The 22,519-nt window shown below is 35.3% G+C and overlaps 1 protein-coding gene across 4 annotated transcripts; it reads left to right on the forward strand.

Annotated features, from left to right (window-relative positions):
* Positions 1-33: 33 nt before the first annotated feature.
* LOC125655330 (protein artemis-like) lies at positions 34-21,555 on the forward strand. Of its 4 annotated transcripts, XM_048885588.2 has the most exons (14): positions 34-250; positions 2,216-2,267; positions 4,266-4,344; positions 6,016-6,075; positions 6,291-6,346; positions 7,269-7,370; positions 9,369-9,582; positions 9,853-9,960; positions 13,734-13,994; positions 14,874-15,000; positions 16,628-16,838; positions 17,076-17,240; positions 18,654-18,817; positions 19,199-21,555. In XM_048885588.2, exons 1-14 carry the CDS (start codon positions 142-144, stop codon positions 20,014-20,016), a joined length of 2,526 nt encoding a protein of 841 aa, XP_048741545.1. In that variant the 5' UTR covers positions 34-141; the 3' UTR covers positions 20,017-21,555. The 4 variants fall into 4 exon arrangements, with proteins under 4 accessions (XP_048741545.1, XP_048741542.1, XP_048741543.1 ...); XM_048885585.2 differs by having other exon boundaries at positions 18,654-21,555; XM_048885587.2 differs by lacking the exon at positions 34-250 and adding an exon at positions 1,144-1,727 and having other exon boundaries at positions 18,654-21,555.
* Positions 21,556-22,519: the final 964 nt, after the last annotated feature.

Genomic DNA, 22,519 nt, shown 5'->3' on the forward strand with positions numbered 1-22,519 from the left:
GTTGAATTTACATCGGGTATGGTGTACTGAATTTTAAGATCCACTTTCAATTTGATTTTATAAACGAAGTTCCGAAGTTTAACCACAATCATCATCATGGCTATCTGTTACTTTAACGATAGCTAAAACGGTGTTGATACCATGAGTTGCTTTAATGGTAGAATGCGGGAATACCGCCGTGTCTCCTTGGATAGGTTTGACGGTCCGAATCTGAGGTCCACAGTTTTTTTTCTGTCGCACTGTCACTGCGGTAGGTAGCTACTTTTAAAAAAATACTAACACTTTAATTTGCTCATCCTAATTATCTGAAGTCTTTCAGTTTATATAGTACTCATCATACCTGTCTAGATGTTTATCAAAACATCGATAAGATGGTGGTGTAACGGGATGGGAGAAAATGAAACGGACCAGACCGGGATTAGAACCCGGGTCCCCCTAATCTCAGCGAGATTCGTCGAGGCTGGATATTTGGACTGACGCCTGTTCCGAACCTCAGACCAGTGTCACACAAAGTGATTCCGGAAATCTTGCCTGAACTTCTGCCGCTTTCTGCGATTTAAATTGGTTAAAGTGAATTTCTAGTCCGCTTCAACTGTTCGTCTTAGACATCCTAGTAACTCCCTACCATAATGAAACATGCATTTCTTACCTTTACATAGTGTAAATCCAACAGCAGATAAAGTTGGCTATTTTTTGAAGTGGTTGCAAATGACCACCATTTCATATCTACCTTCTCAACACTGATCCAGGAGAGTATCAGTCGTGTAGCAGAAGAAGTAAATGATAATTTCATATTTAATTTAACGGCCTAATTCAAACAAATTACTTTTGATATGGTTTGTTTAATGTATACCAATGGCTGATATAAACAAAATTTATGCTTTCAGAACTTTTATCCTTATTTACATATAGCCAGTCTATACTGTATGAATGTAAATCTTGTACCCATCAAAGCGTTCAACAGAATACTGAACGTAATTACCTCCATCACAAAGAACTTATATCTCGGAAATTGTGATTCAGCAGGGGCTGGTTTATGGCACCAAATGTAACAGGAAGGGAGGAAATGCAATGGACTAGATTAGGATTTGAACCTGGACCTCCTGAATCTCTAGTCAGGTGCTCTACTAACTACGCTATCTGGCCACTGCATGCTATCAAACCCATGTAACTGCCACAGTGGTACATGCAAGAAGCAATTTTCAGTATATGTACCTTTTTTGTGTGTGTTTGTAACCTGTAGTAAGTTGTATGGAGTTTGCACTCTTATCATCACATCAAGTATGGAGTCAGTGCAATGAAATCTACAAGAGGACTATACAGTATAGGATGAAGAAACTTTGAATGACTTTATCATGAATTGGTCGATTGAATTACTGTGATGATTGTACTAGAGGCAAATCAATTGCCTGTAAAGTATGCTGAAATTGATGCTTGCATGGTTTTCATCAATGCATGCTCAGACATTTCTGTATTTGATGGAATAAAAATATTATTCTACACTATATTGATTGCTGGTGAAGGGCTGCAAAATTTAGTCTTTTGCTTGACACTTATGGCCATTGAGCAGCGAGGGATCTTTTAATATCGTGTCACACCTGTTGTGACACAGGGCTTTGGTTTTTGCAGTTTCATCCAAAGGACCACCCCATTTTTAGTCGCCTCTTATGACAAGCAAGGGATACTGAGGACCTATTCTAACCCGGATCCCCACGGGTTTCTACACTGTAAATACTACTACATGTATCAGGCAACCCAACAAATTTCAAAAGTATATGATCCACATGCCCAGATCTAAATAACATATAAGTAGATATTTAAGTTATTAATGTCAATCTCATTGCAAATCTAAGTTCATTTGATAGAATTATAACCACAAAAAAACTTTTAAAATAATGTTTCCAAAATTTGCCAAAGAAAAAAAAAATGAAAGAAATATTAAAATAAAAAGTTGGGGCAAACATATATAGATATACAGGATAAACAAAACTTTAAAGCATATACTATTTAATTTAAATAATTCAAATTTGGCAATTAAAGGTTATCAGATATTGTAAATTAATGGATTTGTAAAATTAATTGTTATTTAATGTCTAAATGTCAGTAGTTCACATGCCAATTGTTCAGTATTGATTTGTGTTTTGTATTTGCCAGTAAGATTCCTACATAATGAAGAATTGATAAATAAAAGAAAAAACAAAATTACATCTTACAGATCACATGGAAGGACTCGCTGCTGTAGAATTTTTTGAAAGGCTGTCATCAAGGTAAGGATGAATGAAGGATAGGCAGATTGTGTTAGAGGTAAAGATGAATGAAGGATAGACAGATTGTCAGTGAGGTAAGGATGAATGAAGGATAGGCAGATTGTCAGTGAAGTAAGGATGAATGAAGGATAGACAGATTGTCAGTGAGGTAAGGATGAATGAAGGATAGACAGATTGTCAGTGAGGTAAGGATGAATGAAGGATAGACAGATTGTCAGTGAGGTGATGATGAATGAAGGATAGGCAGATTGTCAGTTAGGTAAGGATGAATGAAGGATAGACAGATTGTCAGTAAGGTGAGGATGAATGAAGGATAGACAGATTGTCAGTGAGTTGATGATGAATGAAGGATAGACAGATTGTCAGTGAGGTAAGGATGAATGAAGGATAGACAGATTGTATTAGAGGTAAGGATGAATGAAGGATAGACAGATTGTCAGTAAGGTGAGGATGAATGAAGGATAGACAGATTGTCAGTGAGGTAAGGATGAATGAAGGATAAACAGATTGTCAGTGGGGTAAGGATGAATGAAGGATAGAAAGATTGTATTAGAGGTAAGGATGAATGAAAAATAGACAGATTGTCAGTGAGGTAAGGATGAATGAAGGATAGACAGATTGTCAGTGAGGTAAGGATGAATGAAGGATAGACAGAGGTAAAGATGAATGAAGGATAGACAGATTGTCAGTGAGGTGAGGATGAATGAAGGATAGACTGATTGTATTAGAGGTAATGATGAATGAAGGATAGACAGATTGTATTAGAGGTAATGATGAATGAAGGATAGACAGATTGTAAGTGAGGTGAGGATGAATGAAGGATAGACTGATTGTCAGTGAGATAAGGATGAATGAAGGATAGACAGATTGTCAGTGAGGTAAGGATGAATGAAGGATAGACAGATTGTCAGTAAGGTAAGGATGAATGAAGGATAGACAGATTGTAAGTGAGGTAAGGATGAATGAAGGATAAACAGATTGTCAGTGAGGTGATGATGAATGAAGGATAGACAGATTGTCAGTGAGGTAAGGATGAATGAAGGATAGACAGATTGTATTAGAGGTAAGGATGAATGAAGGATAGACAGATTGTCAGTGAGGTGAGGATGAATGAAGGATAGACAGATTGTCAGTGAGGTAAGGATGAATGAAGGATAGACAGATTGTTAGTGAGGTAACTAAAGGATGAAAAAAGAATAAGTAATACAGTGTACTTGAAATTTTCATTTCCACATTTTATGGAGTAGAAAAATTACTGAAAACGTCAATCTGACTAAAGTACAGACCTATATTATACATATATAATATAGGTCTGTACTTTAGTCAGATTGTGAAAATGTCTGCTGAGATTTGAACTGATGACTTTCAATACAACAGTCTTGATGCTCTACTGAATCAACTTTAGGATGAATGCTTGCAGGATGAAAATTTACCTAGCCTAAGTTGATGTTGATATGTTTTTCTCCTGGTGAATGAAACATGATGTTCACCATGTGAGAGAGCTCTATAATTGTTATGTATAGGGCATTGTCACGGAAAGATTACATGAATAAACAATTTATTTTCTCAACAAGAATTTCACTTAAAATTCAACTGCAAAATCTATACTTCTTGACAAAAAGATGTATATTTTTGGTGGTTAATAGTAACCATGGTAATATTGGCAGATTACATTTATGTATACTAATAACGGGGAATAACCTTGACCTCTGAATTCATTGCAAGGTAAAATCATATGGAATAAAATACATTCTGGATTATCCCACTGCCAACTGCATGTGTTTTGAGAATCTGTTTTGGTTTGTAATTTCTTTAAAAAAAAAAAAAAGAAGTCTACACAGTGATGATTTTGTGACAAAAAACATACACCCCTCCATTTCAATATATAGAATATAATCAATATGTCATAATTATGAGTGAATACGGCCTTTTCTTATAACATCTGACACACAGATATGTATTCAGTATCAATAGTAAGAGTTAATGCTTTCATTTCAGAAACGACATTTTCCTGTACTGCTCGGAGATTACGAAAATTCTACTTATGGAGAAGCATCCCAAACTGGAGAAGTTTGTGGTTAGTTTTTATTAATCTTACCTAGTGCCGGTGCTTTCAGGAGGCCTAATACACTACATGTAGTTTAACCGAAAATAAGGGAGGGGGGTGTATCAATAAAATCCTGCCTGACATGTCATTTCACTCAAGTAATGATGAAAGGATACAACTTAACTTAAGACAGAATATTGTTGTTGGTCTTCGGGAAAAGGAAATCTTTAAAAATTCAAATTTTTACAAAGTATGCAATTAAATACACAAAAAAGTCTTCAGTAGGATTTGAAATCACTCTAACATGCTAAGATTCTCAGTCGTTACTGATCTTTGCTTGAGAGCACCTTGATCTTGACTACCAAAGCATATGCCTACTAGACAATTGATAGACGATTAATAGATGATTAATAGACAATTGATAGACGATTAATAGATGATTAATAGACAATTGATAGATAATTAATAGACAACTTATTGACAATTAATAGACAATTGATAGATAATTGATAGACAATAGACAAACACAAGACAGTTAATAGACAAATACAAGACAGTTAATAGACAAACACTGAACAATTAATAGACAAACATTAGACAATCAATAGACAATTGATAGACTATTAATAGACAATATATAGATAATCGATAGACAAACACTAGACAACTGATAGACAAACACTAGACAATTAATAAACAAATGCTAGATAATTGATAGACAAACACTAGACAACTAATAGACAAACACTAGTAGGCAATCAATAGACAAACACTAAATAATTGATAGACAAACACTAGACAATTAAAAGACAAACACTAGACAATTAATAGACAAACACTAGACAACTAATAGACAAACACTAGTAGGCAATCAATAGACAAACACTAAATAATTGATAGACAAACACTAGACAATTAAAAGACAAACACTAGACAATCAATAGACAAACACTAGACAATTAATAGACAAACACTAGACAATTAATAGACAAACACTAGACAATTAATAGACAAACTATGAAATGTCAATCAGGGGCAGACCACTCCAACTGCTAAAAAGACTAATATTTTCGCTGTGCAGTGTATTGGGAGTCTGTATAAGTTTAAGATTTCTTTGTTGTATAACTTTATGATTATTCCGGGTTAATTATCATTCTTATACTAGTCAGTCTGGAGATAATAGTCTACAGGTAATCCTACAGGACATTAGAAGTTATGTGGTTCTCACGATTATTTTGGTTGGTAAGACTGGCTACTGTTGATTATGTAACATTTGTTTAACAGTGATTCAAAGAACTGACAAATAAACACTGCAGAGATTTAACACTGTACTTATCACAAGTCATTGAGAAATTGGAAGAAAGTCACCATTTTTTACAAAAATAGACTGACAGAAATGGCTGAGTTGTTACAATGTGTTTATGAGTAGACACCTAGATTTGAGACTACAGGAGCCCACATGGCTGATCTAAATATTTAGTAAAAGTTTAAACCCTGATTATAACATTTGTCGAAGCAAGTAAGGTCATTTGAAAGCCATATTATGTGACAATATGCGTGTGTTTATGAAAAACTGTCAAATACCGGTAAACTTCTATAGAGATCTGTAAAACTTTACTCTGACGAACGAAAATAAATCATTAGGTTTTCGTGTTATTAATAAAAAATAGTCTAAGAAATGATTTCTGTTTTCTGTCACAGAGAACTCTGAAAGTGGGTCAGCCATCGGTCATTCCAATCCCCCAGCAAGAGTCAGCAAAGGTAATTTAACACCCACCGTAATAATCAAAGTACTATATAAGATTATCAGACATTCTAATCCTGTGTAGCAAGATCGAATCAGCAAAGTTAATTTAACACCCACCATAATAATCAAAGTACTATATAAGATTACGGTAACTAGCACAAATTTGAGAGAGATTCTGTGGAATGACTAAGAATTAATCACTGATAAATGAAATATTATTTGATTTCAGACAGAGGAAGTGACAGTGACATTGATACATGCCAGTCATTGTCCGGGATCTGTCATGTAAGTTGCCATGAAAACACAGTTTATTTCACTAGTTTCTGTCCAGGGTTTGCTGTGTAAGTTACTATGAATTTGATGTGAATAGTATGTATCATATAAATTCATCTGTTTATAATTACACTGTATTTCCTAGCATTATGCTTGAATTTGCTTCATTGTAATACTATATTGTTTAACATCCCTCTCAAGAATTTTTCACTCATATGGAGACTTCACCATTGCTGGTAAAGGGCTGCAAAATTTAGACAAGTATGCTCTGCGTTTAATGCCTTTGATCAGGGAGGGATCTTTATTGTGTGACAGGGGGCCTTTATTTTTATGGTCTCATCCAAAGGACTGCCCATTTAGTCACCTCTTACTGTAAGCAAGTAGTACTGAGGACCTCTATTCTAACCTGAATCCCCACAGGAAAACTTGAATTTGAAGTCCAAGTCACAATAACTTGGATTTCTGTATGATTGTAGGTTCCTGTTTGAGGGGTTGGATTTCTGTATGATTGTAGGTTCCTGTTTGAGGGGTTGGATTTCTGTATGATTGTAGGTTCCTGTTTGAGGGCTTGGATTTCTGTATGATTGTAGGTTCCTGTTTGAGGGGTTGGATTAATCTGTATGATTGTGGGTTCCTGTTTGAGGGGTTTGATTTCTGTATGATTGTAGGTTCCTGTTTGAGGGGTTGGATTTCTGTATGATTGTAGGTTCCTGTTTGAGGGGTTGGATTTCTGTATGATTGTAGGTTCCTGTTTGAGGGGTTGGATTTCTGTATGATTGTAGGTTCCTGTTTGAGGGGTTGGATTTCTGTATGATTGTAGGTTCCTGTTTGAGGGGTTGGATTTCTGTATGATTGTAGGTTCCTGTTTGAGGGGTTGGATTTCTGTATGATTGTAGGTTCCTGTTTGAGGGGTTGGATTTCTGTATGATTGTAGGTTCCTGTTTGAGGGGTTTGATGGGACTGTGCTGTACACCGGTGACTTTCGATGGGAGTCTGATCAACTCCTGAATGAACAAGCTCTGCATATTGATCACAAGTAAGATTTATGTACCACAAAATTAAGCAAATGGAGTTTAAGTATTAAGACAGTACTGTTGTAGACTTGGGGTGGGGAGTTTTTAAGTACTAAGACAGTACTGTTGTAGACTGGGGGTGGGGAGTTTAAGTACTAAGACAGTACTGTACTGTTGTAGGCTGGGGGTGGTGGGGAGTTTAAATACTAAGACAGTACTGTTGTAGACTGGGGGTGGGGAGTTTAAATACTAAGACAGTACTGTTGTAGACTGGGGATGGGGAGTTTAAATACTAAGACAGTACTGTTGTAGACTGGGAGTGGGGAGTTTAAATACTAAGACAGTACTGTTGTAGACTGGGGATGGGGAGTTTAAATACTAAGACAGTACTCTTGTAGACTGGGGGTGAGGCAGCATACTGTAAACCCAGCTTTTATTTGTGACGACTTTATTTCGTAACTTACCAGACTAAGTGATAAACTGATTCAAGAAGACCAATTTTCTTGACTGAGATTAGTGATTCATTTTGGTGTGCGTCCTGCGTAGATTACGCATTAAATTTGCTTAGGATGCATGATTTCATTAAGTGTGCATCCCAACGGATCGGATGCATAAAAGTTTGAAATTACATGTTAAGTGTTTTCATTTCCCCCACTCCAGAACATACTACACACCAGAGATACTCCGAATGAAGAATTATGATATTCCATTGGTCAACTTGAATTGCGTTAACCAATGAAACCAAATGATATACTTATGGCATTATGGTGGGTAAACAAAACTGGGAACTAGAATGTCGTCACACGTCGCGATTCCACTGAAAAAAAAACAACTCCCTGATCAGGGAAAGATAACAACATTTTTGCAAAATGATAATATTGCCAGTAACCACCGGAAAGAAACAAATGTGGAGTCCCTGAAATCAAACGTGGATCGCGATCCTGAAATTGAAGTAGAGGTTTAAAAAAAATCAGAAGGTGAAAAAATTTCAAGAAGAATGGCTTAGTACACTATATTCTTGGCCATGCAAGATTGGAGAGAAATGAAGAAATTGGAGATAAATTTATGTATTGCAGCATTGCACAGAATGTAAAAAAAAAACTAAATGGCATGAACAAAACTAGGAATAAAAACTTCCAGCATTCAACTTTAAACAAATATGTGAACTTGGGGATCATAAACTTATTAAATGTGTGTGGATTGGATGGCTTCAGAAAAATTGCATTGTACCACTCTCAAAATTCAAATCATTGATTGATCTGCTGCAGGATCTGGGTCAGACTTGAGAAAATTTCTATCTTGAAATCATTTTGCAATATTAACTATGAATCAGAATTTTCTCCAAGTGAATAATATTTGATGGCTTGTAATAAAAAGTGAAATATTTAATATTCTTTAGTGGGGGGACAACAGTAAGCTTCCTCCATAACTTGGTTTGTTTATACCTGTGATTGTCAGGCTGTTTGTTTAAAGGAATGAAATTTTAGCTTGGGACTCATTATTGTAATGAAGGGGAATCTGCTGGTCTCACGATAAGCATTTTTCAATATGAATCACTGTAAGAGATCTTAAACATTCAAGATATATTAAAGGACTGGTTCTCAGTGAGAAATATTTGTAATAACGAGATTCTCGTGAACCTCACAAAAAAAATTTAGCATGCAAATAAAGTTGGTTTTAAATTACAGTAATTGTGCAATTCATTCAGGCTCAAGGAATGTGAAATCATTGGATGATTTGTACAAAGACACTTCTGTTGCCCATTTATAACTGATTTGAATTCACATCATGAGCAAAAATATATTGGAATTTAGACGCCTTACATGCCTCATGAAATACATTAAATAGAAAAACCCCACATAATTGTACATGCAATTTGCTCCGAAACCAAAGTTCAGTTTGAATGTGGACATGGCTGTCAGTTCCTGACGTTCTGTAGAGTAAAACCCCTGACCATTCTGTCTGTTCTTTACCTTCTGATGTCCGAGTATTTCCTGATAATTTGGACGTTCTGTCTTCAGAGTGAAGCCGTTGGTCAGCTTGTATGTGGATACCACCTTCTGCCACCCCAACAGCTTCTACATACCTTCCCGTCATACCATCATCCGGGCGGTGTGTGACCTAGTTAAAGAGTGGACATCCAAGGGGGATAAGCACGTCATACACTTCACCCCTCGGGCTAACTACGGCCATGAACCTCTGCTGAAGGAGGTGGCCCAATCACTGGGCTGTAAGGTATGAGATTTTCTCACTGTGAATTTCCATGAAAACCTTCTTAGCCCAATCCTTATTTATCGTTAGATCATGATGATAATTATGTATCATTATAATTTCATGGTAAAATTAATTATTTTAAATTATTGTTACATATATCTCATGGTAGTACTTATTCATTGTAACAGTTAATTCGTGGTAATATTTATTGTTTTTTCACAGCAAAAATGAAGATATTTGATTTCCCACCAAAATATCGTTATTGAGTACACAAAATTTGGTGATATGTAGGTTCACGTCAAAAAGGACAAAGAAGACATTTACAATCAGATGTCGGAGCTGAGGGGGATATTTACGTCTGATGCCGGAGCCACACCCATTCACGCGTGCGGAGGAAGGGTAATATAGTCTGAAAAAGTAGAAAAGTAATATCACATTACCCTGACTTTGTCCTAAGTCAATTTCACATGATTGTGTTTAGGAATTAAATTCTTTGGTTATTAAATATATGTCATTACTACAGTAAGAACTACGCACTCTTACTTTGGATTCCTCCGTACATTTTCAACTCGTATGTTTTAAAAAGATTTGCAATTTTGCTAATGATAGTTTTTAGCTCACCTGAACCGAAGGTTCAAGTGAGCTATTCTGATCACATTTTGTCCGGCGTCCGTCTGTCTGTCTGTCCGTCTGTCTGTAAACTTTTCACATTTTTGACTTCTTCTCCAGAACCACTGGGCCAATTTCAACCTAACTTGGCCAAAAGCATCCTTGGGTGAAGGGCTTTCAAGTTTGTTCAAATGAAGGGCTATGTCCCTTTCAAAGGGGAGATAATCACAAAAATGCAAAAATAGGGTGGGGTCATTTAAAAATCTTCTTCTCAAGAACCACTGGGCCAGAAGAGTTGAAATTTACCTGAAAGCTTCCTGACATATTGCAGATTCAAGTTTGTTCAAATCATGGCCCCCGGTGGTAGGATGGGGCCACAAGGGGGATCAAAGTTTTACATACAAATATATAGGGAAAAACTTTAAAAATCTTCTTCTCAAGAACCACTAAGCCAGAAAAGCTGATTTTTACATGAAAACTTTCTGACATAGTGCAGATTCAAGTTTGTTCAAATCATGGCCCCCGGGGATAAGATGGGGCCCCAAGGGGGGGGGGATCAAAGTTTTACACACAAATATATAGGGAAAAACTTTAAAAATCTTCTTCTCAAGAACCACTAAGCCAGAAAAGCTGAGATTTACATGAAAGCTTCCTGACATAATGCAGATTCAAGTTTGTTCAAATCATGGGCTCTGGGGGTTGGATGGGGCCACAATAGGGGATCAAAGTTTTACATACAAATATATAGGAAAAATCTTCTTCTCAAGAACCACTGAGCCAGAAAAGCTGATTTTTACATGAAAACTTTCTGACATAGTGCAGATTCAAGTTTCTTCAAATCATGGGCTCCGGGGGTAGGATGGGGCCACAAGGGGGATCAAAGTTTTACATACAAATATATAGTTAAAATCTTTTTCTCAATAACCACTGAGTCAGAAAAGCTGATATTTACAAGAAAACTTTCTGACATAGTGCAGATTCAAGTTTGTTCAAATCATGGTCCCCGGGGGGTAGGATGGGGCCACAAGTGGGGGGGGGGGGGGGTCAAAGTTTTACATACAAATATAGAAAAAAGCTTTAAAAGAACCATTGGGCCAAAGAAGTTGACATTTACATGAAAGCTTTCTGACATAGTGTAGATTCAAGTTTGCAAAGGGTAGTTTGGGCCATAATAGGGACCAAGGTTTTACATGCAAATATATATGGAAAGTCTTCAGATATGGGCCAAGGTGACTCAGGTGAGCGATGTGGCCCATGGGCCTCTTGTTTAAATGCAAAGTAGAATTCATTAATAATTGATTATTAACTTTAATACCAGTGTTAATTAATACGCAATTTCTGAGTTGCCCAATAGTTCTTTCTCTTTGTGGAACTCTTACGCACAGTGAGACAAAACATACTATCGTCCACACACGGTGGGTACAAATGCTTATCGCTGCCTTGATATATTACTTAAAGGCCAATTATCAGACATCATGCAACCACCCAAACTGCAGGGACACACAATGTTAATAGTAAGTTTATTGGTATTTAATAATAAAATAGCTCAAACAAAAATTGATAATCACCATTTTTCTTTGATTAAAATATCACTTGTGCAGAGGAGGAAATAAAAAATAATTTCATATTTAATTTAATGGCCTAATTCAATCAAATATTATTCTTGATATGGTCAGTTTAATGTATACCAGCGGCTGATATAAACAAAATTTACACTTTCATTACTTTTATCCGTATTTACATAGCTAGTCTATAGTATATGTATACATCTTGTACCCACCCAAGCATTTAACAGAACACTGAATGTACCTCTATCACAGAAGAGCTGATATCTCGGAAGTTGCTTATTTTCCTCTTATTTTCAATTTCTTTCAATTAGGGGGTAGCAAAATTTGTTCCTTGAAACTGGGCTTTAAAATGTCATATATTTTAAAATGCTTATTGATATCAATAAATAACCATTTAATTTGTCACACTACTTTATATTATTGAGGAAAAAATGGTTAATCTTCATTTCTCACACGTTAACCTCATTTGCAATTGATCAGATAGTGAACATATTCGCTGTGTTTTGGTCTGTAGACATATATCCCCCCTTCCCATGAAAAAGTTTTGGTATAAATTTGTTAAATGACAATTTATAGTACCTGCAAAAAGGAATTTGTGTTACATGGGGGGAGGGGGGGGGAGATTTTTAAAAAATATTTTCCGTTTTCCATTGATTCCTATAGTGAAATAAGCAATTTGAACCCAAATTATAGTTATCTCTCTTTATTTTGTCAAATAAATGAACTTTTATGAAAATTCTTAAAAATGTCTATATTGGCATAGAAAATCGTTTAAAAATGATAATTTTTAGAAATTTACCAGAAGGTAAGCGGCGAAACAATACTATCGTTCGCAGTTCTTTGATCCGAAGAGTTGGATCACGTCAAGTTGACAGGCGAGGATCATCAGATCAAATAAGACGTGAAGTGTTGAGTTTGTTCTGATGATCCTCGCCTGTCAATGAGATGTGATCTGACTCTTCAGATCAAATTACTGTTAGTAATAATGACAAATTTATTATATATCCTCTTACGTATTTTTAAATTCCCATTTATAACATAATAAATGTATTCCAAATGAGGAAAAGCACAAACATACCATGAAATTATTTTTTGTGTGTGCAGTTTTGTTTGTGACAAATTCAATTATTTTCCACCCCAAAAAATATTTTAAAAATCGACATGCGTTGATGTATTATGATGTCATCAGTTTCCTAGAGACATGATCTGGAATCATATCACCAGATTGTGGAGTTCCAGAAACGTCGGATCACACTCTATGAATTTAACAGTATCAAAACATAGATTATTGATGGGTATATAATAAATAGGGTGCACAGTATGGGTATCTTTCTAATGGAGGTCAGTATCAAATTCTGCAGTGATGGAGATCATGTCTAATGGGAGATGATTCTATTCTTTATGCATGATTGTTGACATCCATCAAAGCGTGGAAAGTTCATATATTACATGTCAATGTTGTTTCTATATTTAGGTATTGGAAAGTCCCTCATCCTCCATATCATTATGTCCATCTACATGTATTAGGGTGTGACGGAGTGTCTCCTTTCTCATATGATATTGTTTATATATAATCATATTTAGATTTATAGGGAAGTCCCCATCTCTCAATGTGACATCTGTTTCTATATTTAGGTACATGGGAAGTATCTCCCATGTGACTTTTTTTTTCTATATTTAGGTATATGGGAAGGGTTTCTCATGTGACTTCTGTTTCTATGTTTAGGTATATGAGGAGGGTCTCCTACATGACTTCTGTTTCTATATTTAGGAATATGAGAAGGGTCTCCAACATGACTTCTGTTTCTATATTTAGGATTATGAGAAGGGTCTCCTTCATGACTTCTGTCTCTATATTCAGGTATATTGGAAAGTCTCCTACATGACTTCTGTTTCTATATTTAGGTATGTGGGAAGGATCTCCCATGTGACTTCTGTTTCTGTATTTAGGTATATGGGAAGGATCTCCCATGTGACTTCTGTTTCTATATTTAGGTATATGGGAAGGTTCCGTGTCTCCCTTGTGACCTGAGAAATAAGAACCTGAAGGTTATGGTAATTCTTCCGTCCACCATGTTTTTCACTCAGTCGGTCCACCTAAGTGAGGGTGAGGTCATGCTCTGGGACCGGGGAATGTACCGCGTCTGTTATTCCTTCCACTCGTCCATGCTGGAGGTGCGTGACCTAGTGACTTACTTACAGCCCAGACAGGTGTTTCCTAATGTCAAACCAGCAGAGGACACAACTTTAGCTCAGGTCTGTAGAAGCAGACAGGAAAGACAACTCTGTCAGTAAATAGAACAATATCTGTACACTATTAAGCCAACACTGAACTATAAAAACAGTCTTTGTAGTGGACTTTATGTGTTGAACTTATCTTATGAAATTCTCATATTAAGCAAACTACAGCAAAAGGTTATCAAGCAAGTATGAAATCTGATCGACTGCATGGTCATACCCACGTTTGAAAATGACCATATTTTTATACCCCCCGCAACAAGTTGGGGGGGTTGGGGTGGTATACTGGAATCAGGTTGTCCGTCTGTCTGTCCGTCCGTCTGTAGACGCAATGGTTTCCGGGCTCTAAAGCATTATCCTTTCCACCTATTGTCACCATATCATATATATGGACTACCCATGGGATGAAGATGTTCCCTATCGATTTTGGGGTCAAAAGGTCAAAGGTCAAGCGCACTGAACATCAAAGTAGCAATATGGTTTCCGGGCTCTAAAGCGTTATCCTTTCCACCTACAGTCACCATATCATACATATGGACTACCCATGGGATGAAGATGTTCCCTATCGATTTTAGGGTCAAAAGGTCAAAGGTCAAGCGCACTGGACATCGAAGTAGCAATATGGTTCGGTTTGTCATGCCATTTGTTTTTTACACTCAGAAAAGAGGTAGTTTATACCTATTACCAACACCCTTTGGGAGATTGGGGTAAGCGGGGGGTATTCTTAGTGAGCATTGCTCACAGTACCTCTTGTTTGATAAGATATGTAAAATAAAAAGATATAAATTATGAAATTGTCATCTCAGAATTAACATTATTTGAATAAACAAGTTGTTAGAATATATGTGTATAAACAACAGGATACCTAAGTATATGATGATGTTGTGACTTTGGTAGGTGCAGAGACGGTTAAATGAATTTTTGAGGCTGAAACACAGCTCTCGTGTGAGAGAAGAACTGGATTCACAGCGGCCATTAGGTCTTCTGAAGCAAGCTGTGAAGAACAGAAAACGCCAAATTTCTGGTGATTTTATTCTTTTGAATTTTTACAAGATAAAGGGCCTACATATCAAGGGATGTTTACGAGCTCCCAAAATCTAGACCCTGAAGCGTACTACCACACCAGTGAAACAGTGAGCAATCGCTGAACAGTTTGGGAATAAACAGGGGAAGGGGTGGGGTGGAACGAATACTGAACGATTTAAATACAACGGTTCTCAGTGAGAACAGAACAGAACACTTCTTATCGAGAATGGAACGTGTTGGGCCAAGATGGGAATGAACAGTTTGGCCTCGATTTCAAATTCTGCATTTTGGACACTTTCAGTACTTTTTATTCATACATAGTGTGGGAAAGAGAAATTCCTTGCCTAAATAAATCTTTCATTTGATTAAAATTACAAATATTTTAAAATGGAAGAAGGAGGGGGATGAAAGTAAATCAATACATACAGTTATACGTGCCTTAACACATGGGGATATTTACATGTATTTAATGCAATCAATAGGAAACAACTTTAATTTTCTATTTAGACATAAAATCACATTAGGTCATTTCAAGTCTGATTTATATATAACATTGTCACTCTTAACTCAAAAATGTGAAGAAATTTTTCTATTACTTAATGCAGAGGTAATTTTAATGAGGAAATCAGTGCGTACATTTTTTTTTAGAATAAACTTTAATTAAGCACTCATATAGCTATACAAATGTACATTATAGTGCATAGAGCCCAATTAACTGTTTCAAATTTTTTATCATAGGCATAATTATTTAGAATGAACATGTCCAAAATGAATAGATCAATTTTTGTACATGTAATTTAGCAATAAATAATGATTAATAATTTAATTTAAAAATGGTTGATAATAATTATTTTCAATGAAAAATTGATTTATATGAATTTATTGCGTTTGAATTCGATAAAGGAATGCCCACCTTGTCTCAATGGTCGTAACTGTTCTGTTCAAACCATTCAGCTTTGATCTGGGAACAGAGTGCTTTTGGCTGGGAACGGAACAGTTTGATGTGGGAATGGAACCGTTCTTATCGCGAACAAAACAGTTCATGTGGTGTAGTAGTACGCTTATGGATCTTGAGTTTATAAAAAAAAATTTTTAATGTGGTAAAGTAGTTACAGCAAACATGATTATAATGAATTCACACTTGCTGTGATCTCTATAGTTTAAAATATTTTACGCTTTTTGGATATAATGGATAACATTTATAAGGAATGAAAATTCTTCTGGTATAAGCATGTTTTACTGTATATTTATTATTTTGTAAACTCATTTATTTTCACACACCCCCTCCCCCCTCGTCTGATCACCTTTAAACAACATGAAATTTTAGTTATAGCAGCATAACATACTATGGTGCCTGTACAAAATAAAGATTGGATATGTCATATTGTGTTTGAATGTTAATTTCATGTCTATATATTACTCTGATGACGTACATGTAGGTACAGTGGTACACGGTTATAGTGAACACACTGATACTGAATTACTGATAAAAACGAAATCACATTCATCGGATATGGCAGATGATGCCCATCATGAATTTAGAGGGGGGTGTCCCTGGAGTGTCGTGATAGCCATGTTCTATTGCATATGTAATAACTGATTCATATCTTGATCTTCTGTTACAGAGATGTCTAGTGATTCAGAGGAACTCATGTTTGGTTCACAGAATTTTCACTCATCTAAAAAACTTTGTAAATTTACTACACTTCCCTCGAAAAATGACATCACAGAAAAAACAGAAGATGATGACGACTATCAGAGTTCTTATGGTGGCAGTTGTCATAGCGACAGTGAAATCAGCGGAATCTGTGAGTCTGATGAGGAAAAGGAGGAAAAGTAAGTTGATATGAACAGTCATTTTGTAAGTTGATGTAAAAACTAAAGAATCATTTCGTAAGTGGATGTGTACATTAAAGTTAACAGTTATTTTCCAAGTTGATGTAAACACTGAACAGTTATTTCCAAAGTTGTTGTCTAATCTCAGCCAATTCATAACCACAATATTTATCTAAAGTATGAGAGAGAGAGAGATTTCACATTCAATTAAACTGAAGAAATGACATTTAATTTCAGTTCCCAAACACTGTCGACACCAAGACAAAGTTTACTTGATGCCATCCACTCCCAAATAGACAGCCAATCAGAATGCTTGTCTCATAGGATTGTGGTATATGATGACTGTGAACAAACGGAGGGAAAATCTGTCTCATTGGAGGAATTAGAAAAACAACACTTACAGTAATTTTTTTTGTCATTAGAGGAATTAGAAAAATTACCATTTACAGTAAATTTTTCTGTCATTGGAGGAATTAGAAAGAAAAAAAAACCAAAAAACAAATGGAGAAAGTTTTTCTGGAATGGGTACATATTTTCATTCCATTTCAAAATACCTCCAGTGATTTAACGTAGTTCCACACTCGTGTGACGTCATAGGATTTTGCAAAGTCAATAATTTAATGATAGGAACATAAATTTTGTTGGAATCTTTTTCAATAGTTATTGTAAAAAATCTTGTTAGCCATAAAATATTTCAAACTTCTTAGTTATATTTGAATAGTCAATGATATGTTTCAAAATATTGAATCCAAGGACAATAACTCTGTTTTCATTCAATTATCTATCAAGTCCATAATGCGATAGATTTCCTTTATTTTTGACAAACAGTTTACCAAGGTGATAAGGAATCATTATCTGTGTCTTTTCATGAAATTACATACAATTTTAATCCCGAGTGATTTAAATAGCTCAGCTGTATGGTGCCAGACTTCAGTTTTTGATGGGGGTATACATAATCTGGAAGCTATAGATTTGAAATTATTAAGGAAAGGTATGGATTTTTCCCCATGAAGAACTATAACAGATGTAACTCTACTAATATAAACAGAAAAAATGATATGTAAACCATGCTATAAGGAAAATGCGTCCACATTTGTTTGTTTTTAACATTTTGGGGAATAATTCTAATTCAATAATTTTCCACATGTTATTCTAAAACTTGATGAACATATTGAAAATGACATGTGTTTTAGTTATTGACATGTTTCCTGATAAATAAATGCAATTCAAAAAACATTTTGTTGTTTTTAAATTAAAATAACAACAAATAACTGTTTCCAATGAATTTCATAAAAATCTACATCGGGGTATATGACTTTAGTGGTGTATGTAATGAAAATTAATATGGAAACCCTTAACTGTTTTGCCTTTTTTCATTACTCTGAATGTTAATTTATTGATTCCAAACAAAAAAATGCTACCTAAACCCCAAAAATCCAGGACTAAGGACCTACCTTAAGTCAACATGTAAGCTTGCAGCATAGATACCAATGTTCTTCCAGTTTATTTTACATGTAGATACATGTTTTTAACATCAACAACAATACAAATAATCTCTGTTTAAAATTTTCATTGTGTCATTTTTCACTTTGAGGTAATGTTGGTATCACCTGGCTGTTTAAACAATGCTATCATTATATAATTTGCCCAGTAAGTGAATTTGAGTTTCCTGTAGAGCTGTTCTAAGAACAAATTAACTGAAGACCTAACAGAGAAAGTCGGAGGCTCAAATTTCTTTAAGAATTACTGTATAAAGTAAATTGAAACTTTCCCTATATATTTTGTGACAATTTGAAATATTTCATTTGTCAACAGAGAAGTTGATGAAGAAAATGCTGACCTTGAAAATGTACCTGATGAACATGCTTACCAAAACGGTTTCCATGGAAGCAGCTGCAACAGCAGGATTTCTACAGAATTGCCAATCAATAATGGAGAAATTGATGAATCTCCAAAGCCTGATACACACACATCTCAAGGTACTGCACATTCTACGGAGTCCAAGTATCGCCGAGGTAACACTAGTACTGAAAGTCTAGAGAGTCAGACCAAGTGTTTTAGTGGAAGCAATGATCTATTTGATGAAAAATGCGATTCTCCTTGTGATGACGACAGAGATGTTTGTGATTTACATGTAACCCCGAGTGACTGTGATAGCCCAATAGATCCATTGTCTCATACTCAAGATTTAAATCAGGAATCAAAGAAAGGAACTGTATGTGATATTCAAGAATCTCAGGGATTTGTTATGGGTAAAATAAAAAATGATGGTAGGGAGTTGTCTTGTGTGTCTGAACATGAGGACTTGGATATAAAAATTCTGTCAGTAGAAATGGGAAACCCTGTCATTGTCATTACAGATGAGAGTTTGTCAGCTGGGGAAGACTGTCCATTGAGGAATGATAGTTTGTCAGCTGGGAAAGACCGTCCATCGAGGAACGATAGTTTGTCAGCTGGGGAAGACCGTCCATCGAGGAATTCATCTCAACAATCAAAGATCTCCATCAACGACAAAGAGGAAAAAAAGCTTCACAAAGACAGTTGTAAGGAAAACCGTGTGTTTCCGAAAAATAATGGAGGATTTGTCGACGAAATAGAGGCCCTTTTTGAGGTAGAGGATTCTGATGATGATGTGGAAGTTGTTGAAGACACAAAGTCAAAGACAATGGCTCCAGAGACCAGAACTAGTTTTCAGGGTGTTCCAGGAAGTAGTGCCAGCTTGTGTGAGGAGTCAGACAGTGATGCTACGCTACCCCCCAGCCAAAACTCCTACTCAGAGTCTCCACATAAACACATGAAGTTAACAGCAGACGACAGTGACTCCACGCTGCCCCCCAGTCAAAACTCGTACTCAGAATCTCCACACAAACACAGGAAATCAACAGCAGACGACAGTGTGGAAATCGTTGAAAAAGAAAGTGAAACAAGGACCGAAATTAATCCCCATTGTTCCAATACGACACCAAGAAAACTGCGTCAGTCCACTATTGATTTTTTTGTTTCGCCTTCAAAAGATTCACCAGAAAAATTTAGTCCGAGTATTGTGAAAAGGAGAAAGAAATCTAGTGACTGGCTGAACACCCGTTACAGGAACTTGGTGTATGTTAGTGAAGAGGAGGATTGTAATGGTAGTGATAAAGTGGTGGATCTAACATTAAGTAGTGATGAAGAAAGCTGATAAGCTGGTGGTTCTAAGAATTATAATATGAAGATGATGTATGAGATCCATATCTTGAATAAATCAATGCTATTCATCTTCTTTATCAACCTGAACACAATGAAAGAATTTTTTAAGTCCAGGTTTTATGTTTTCTTCATCAGAATCATCTGCCATTGGTGTTTATATGGTTATCTGTTATTAGCATTTATCTGCCATCGATCATGTTGATGTTAATTATCTGTTACTGACATTATCTGTCATCGATCATGTTGATGTTAATTATCTGTTACTGACATTATCTGTCATCGATCATGTTGATGTTAATTATCTGTTACTGACATTATCTGCCATCGATCATGTTGATGTTAATTATCTGTTACTGACATTATCTGTCATCGATCATGTTGATGTTAATTATCTGTTACTGACATTATCTGCCATCGATCATGTTGATGTTAATTATCTGCTATTGACATTATCTGCCATCGATCATGTTGATGTTAATTATCTGCTATTGACATTATTTGCCATCGATCATGTTGATGTTAATTATCTGTTATTGACATTATCTGCCATCGATCATGTTGATGTTAATTATCTGCTATTGACATTATTTGCCATCGATCATGTTGATGTTAATTATCTGCTATTGACATTATCTGCCATCGATCATGTTGATGTTAATTATCTGCTATTGACATTATCTGCCATCGATCATGTTGATGTTAATTATCTGCTATTGACATTATCTGCCATCGATCATGTTGATGTTAATTATTTGTTATTGACATTATCTGCCATCGATCATGTTGATGTTAATTATCTGCTATTGACATTATCTGCCATCAATCATGTTGATGTTAATTATCTGTTATTGACATTATCTGCCATTGATATTATCAGTCAGTAATGTTGATTATCTGCCCCTGACATCAATTATCTGTTGATGTCAATTATCTGTTGGTGATGTTAATTATCTGTCAGTGATGTTAATTATCTGCCATAAAGTGATTGAAAATAATTATCGGTCATAGATATTAATTATCTTGAATGTATTTTAATTATCTGTCATTAAGTGATGGACGATAATTATCCATCATTGATATTAGAATTTGATTTAATTATCTGCCATAAAGTGATTGACAATAATTATCTGTCATAGATATTAATTATCTTGAATTTATTTCAATTATCTGTCATTAAGTGATAGATAATAATTATCTGCCGTTGACAGTGATGACTATGTACAGTTGATATTCATCACTTTCAAGCAAACTTCTTTTTCCCAGTGATTTTTTAGCTACCTCACTACAATGTAATATAGCATGATATATGATGCCTTGTATTTTACCATTATTTATATGTTGACTTGTATTTAGATATCTACATTCTAAACTTGTTATTTATTTATGCATTTCATTTTCAGTAATGTTTTATTTATATATCATCAGTCTAAATGTGGAATATCAAAATTTCATTAAATTGATAATATGTTCAATATTTTTCAAAATTACCATTGCATGTAATTCAGTGTCAAATAAATTTGATCTTTACTTATCATTTGTTTCTTCTTTTGAATATTTACATGTAGCTCACCAGAGGAAAAGTGAGATCCTCTGATCAACCTTTGTCTGGGAAGGTAGTGAAAATAAGAATTAAGAACATAAAAGGGCCCCTGTACCAAACAAAGGCTTAACTTCCTTACATTTATTGAATGTAATTTTGTATGAACCATAATGTTCCAGTAAAATAAGTTTTTTGTAATGATCATTGGTGTAAATCAATGTTTTGTGAATAACAATTCTTTGAAATTTATGAGCATTAGATCACCGATGTGCAACCCTTCTCGTAAATAAAATTCTCAATTTCGAGCCTGTTAGTCTTCTACTGAAGACTCCTGTGATTGAAAAGATTCTGCAGTTTTATTGGAATGCAAGTTCATAATCAAGATCTCGATTGCAAATTCTGAAATTGGAATTCAAAGAATATAATACCTAAAAACAGATCATAAAAGACACCATCAAGTCGTACACTTCTGCTTCATCTTTTGGTATTTTGCTAAACTTCAACTTTAACAACAATGTAACACTGTGACGTAATGACAAATGGACTTACTTCAGGTCCGCCATCGTCGATTTCCCAAATTTGTATGTTAACCTACCTGCGGTAATTACGTCTCTCCGCTTACTCGCTCTGAAAGTGATCAGTTTCTAAATCAGAGCAGATAGTGTACAGGAGGGATTGATGTTAGAGTTTTGGCAGTCTCGTTTGATATCAGAGTGTCACAAATCAAATGGTTATTGTGGTGAGTCGTTTGCAAACACACCAAGTCGTTAGTTTGAGTACCGTTTGAAGTGCTTCATACCATTATTCAGGAGGGTATTACACCGTTTGCCTAATTAGGAATTAGTTATACTATTTACTGTTGATGTGAATGAAATTAATGACATAAACTTTGGACTCCAAATTCCAAAATTTACTGCAGTTTTTGAGCAGTGGAATAGAAGAATTTTAACTCCTA

This window comes from Ostrea edulis, chromosome 7 (assembly GCF_947568905.1).
Source record: "Ostrea edulis chromosome 7, xbOstEdul1.1, whole genome shotgun sequence".
NCBI classification, from domain to species: Eukaryota; Metazoa; Mollusca; class Bivalvia; order Ostreida; family Ostreidae; genus Ostrea; species Ostrea edulis.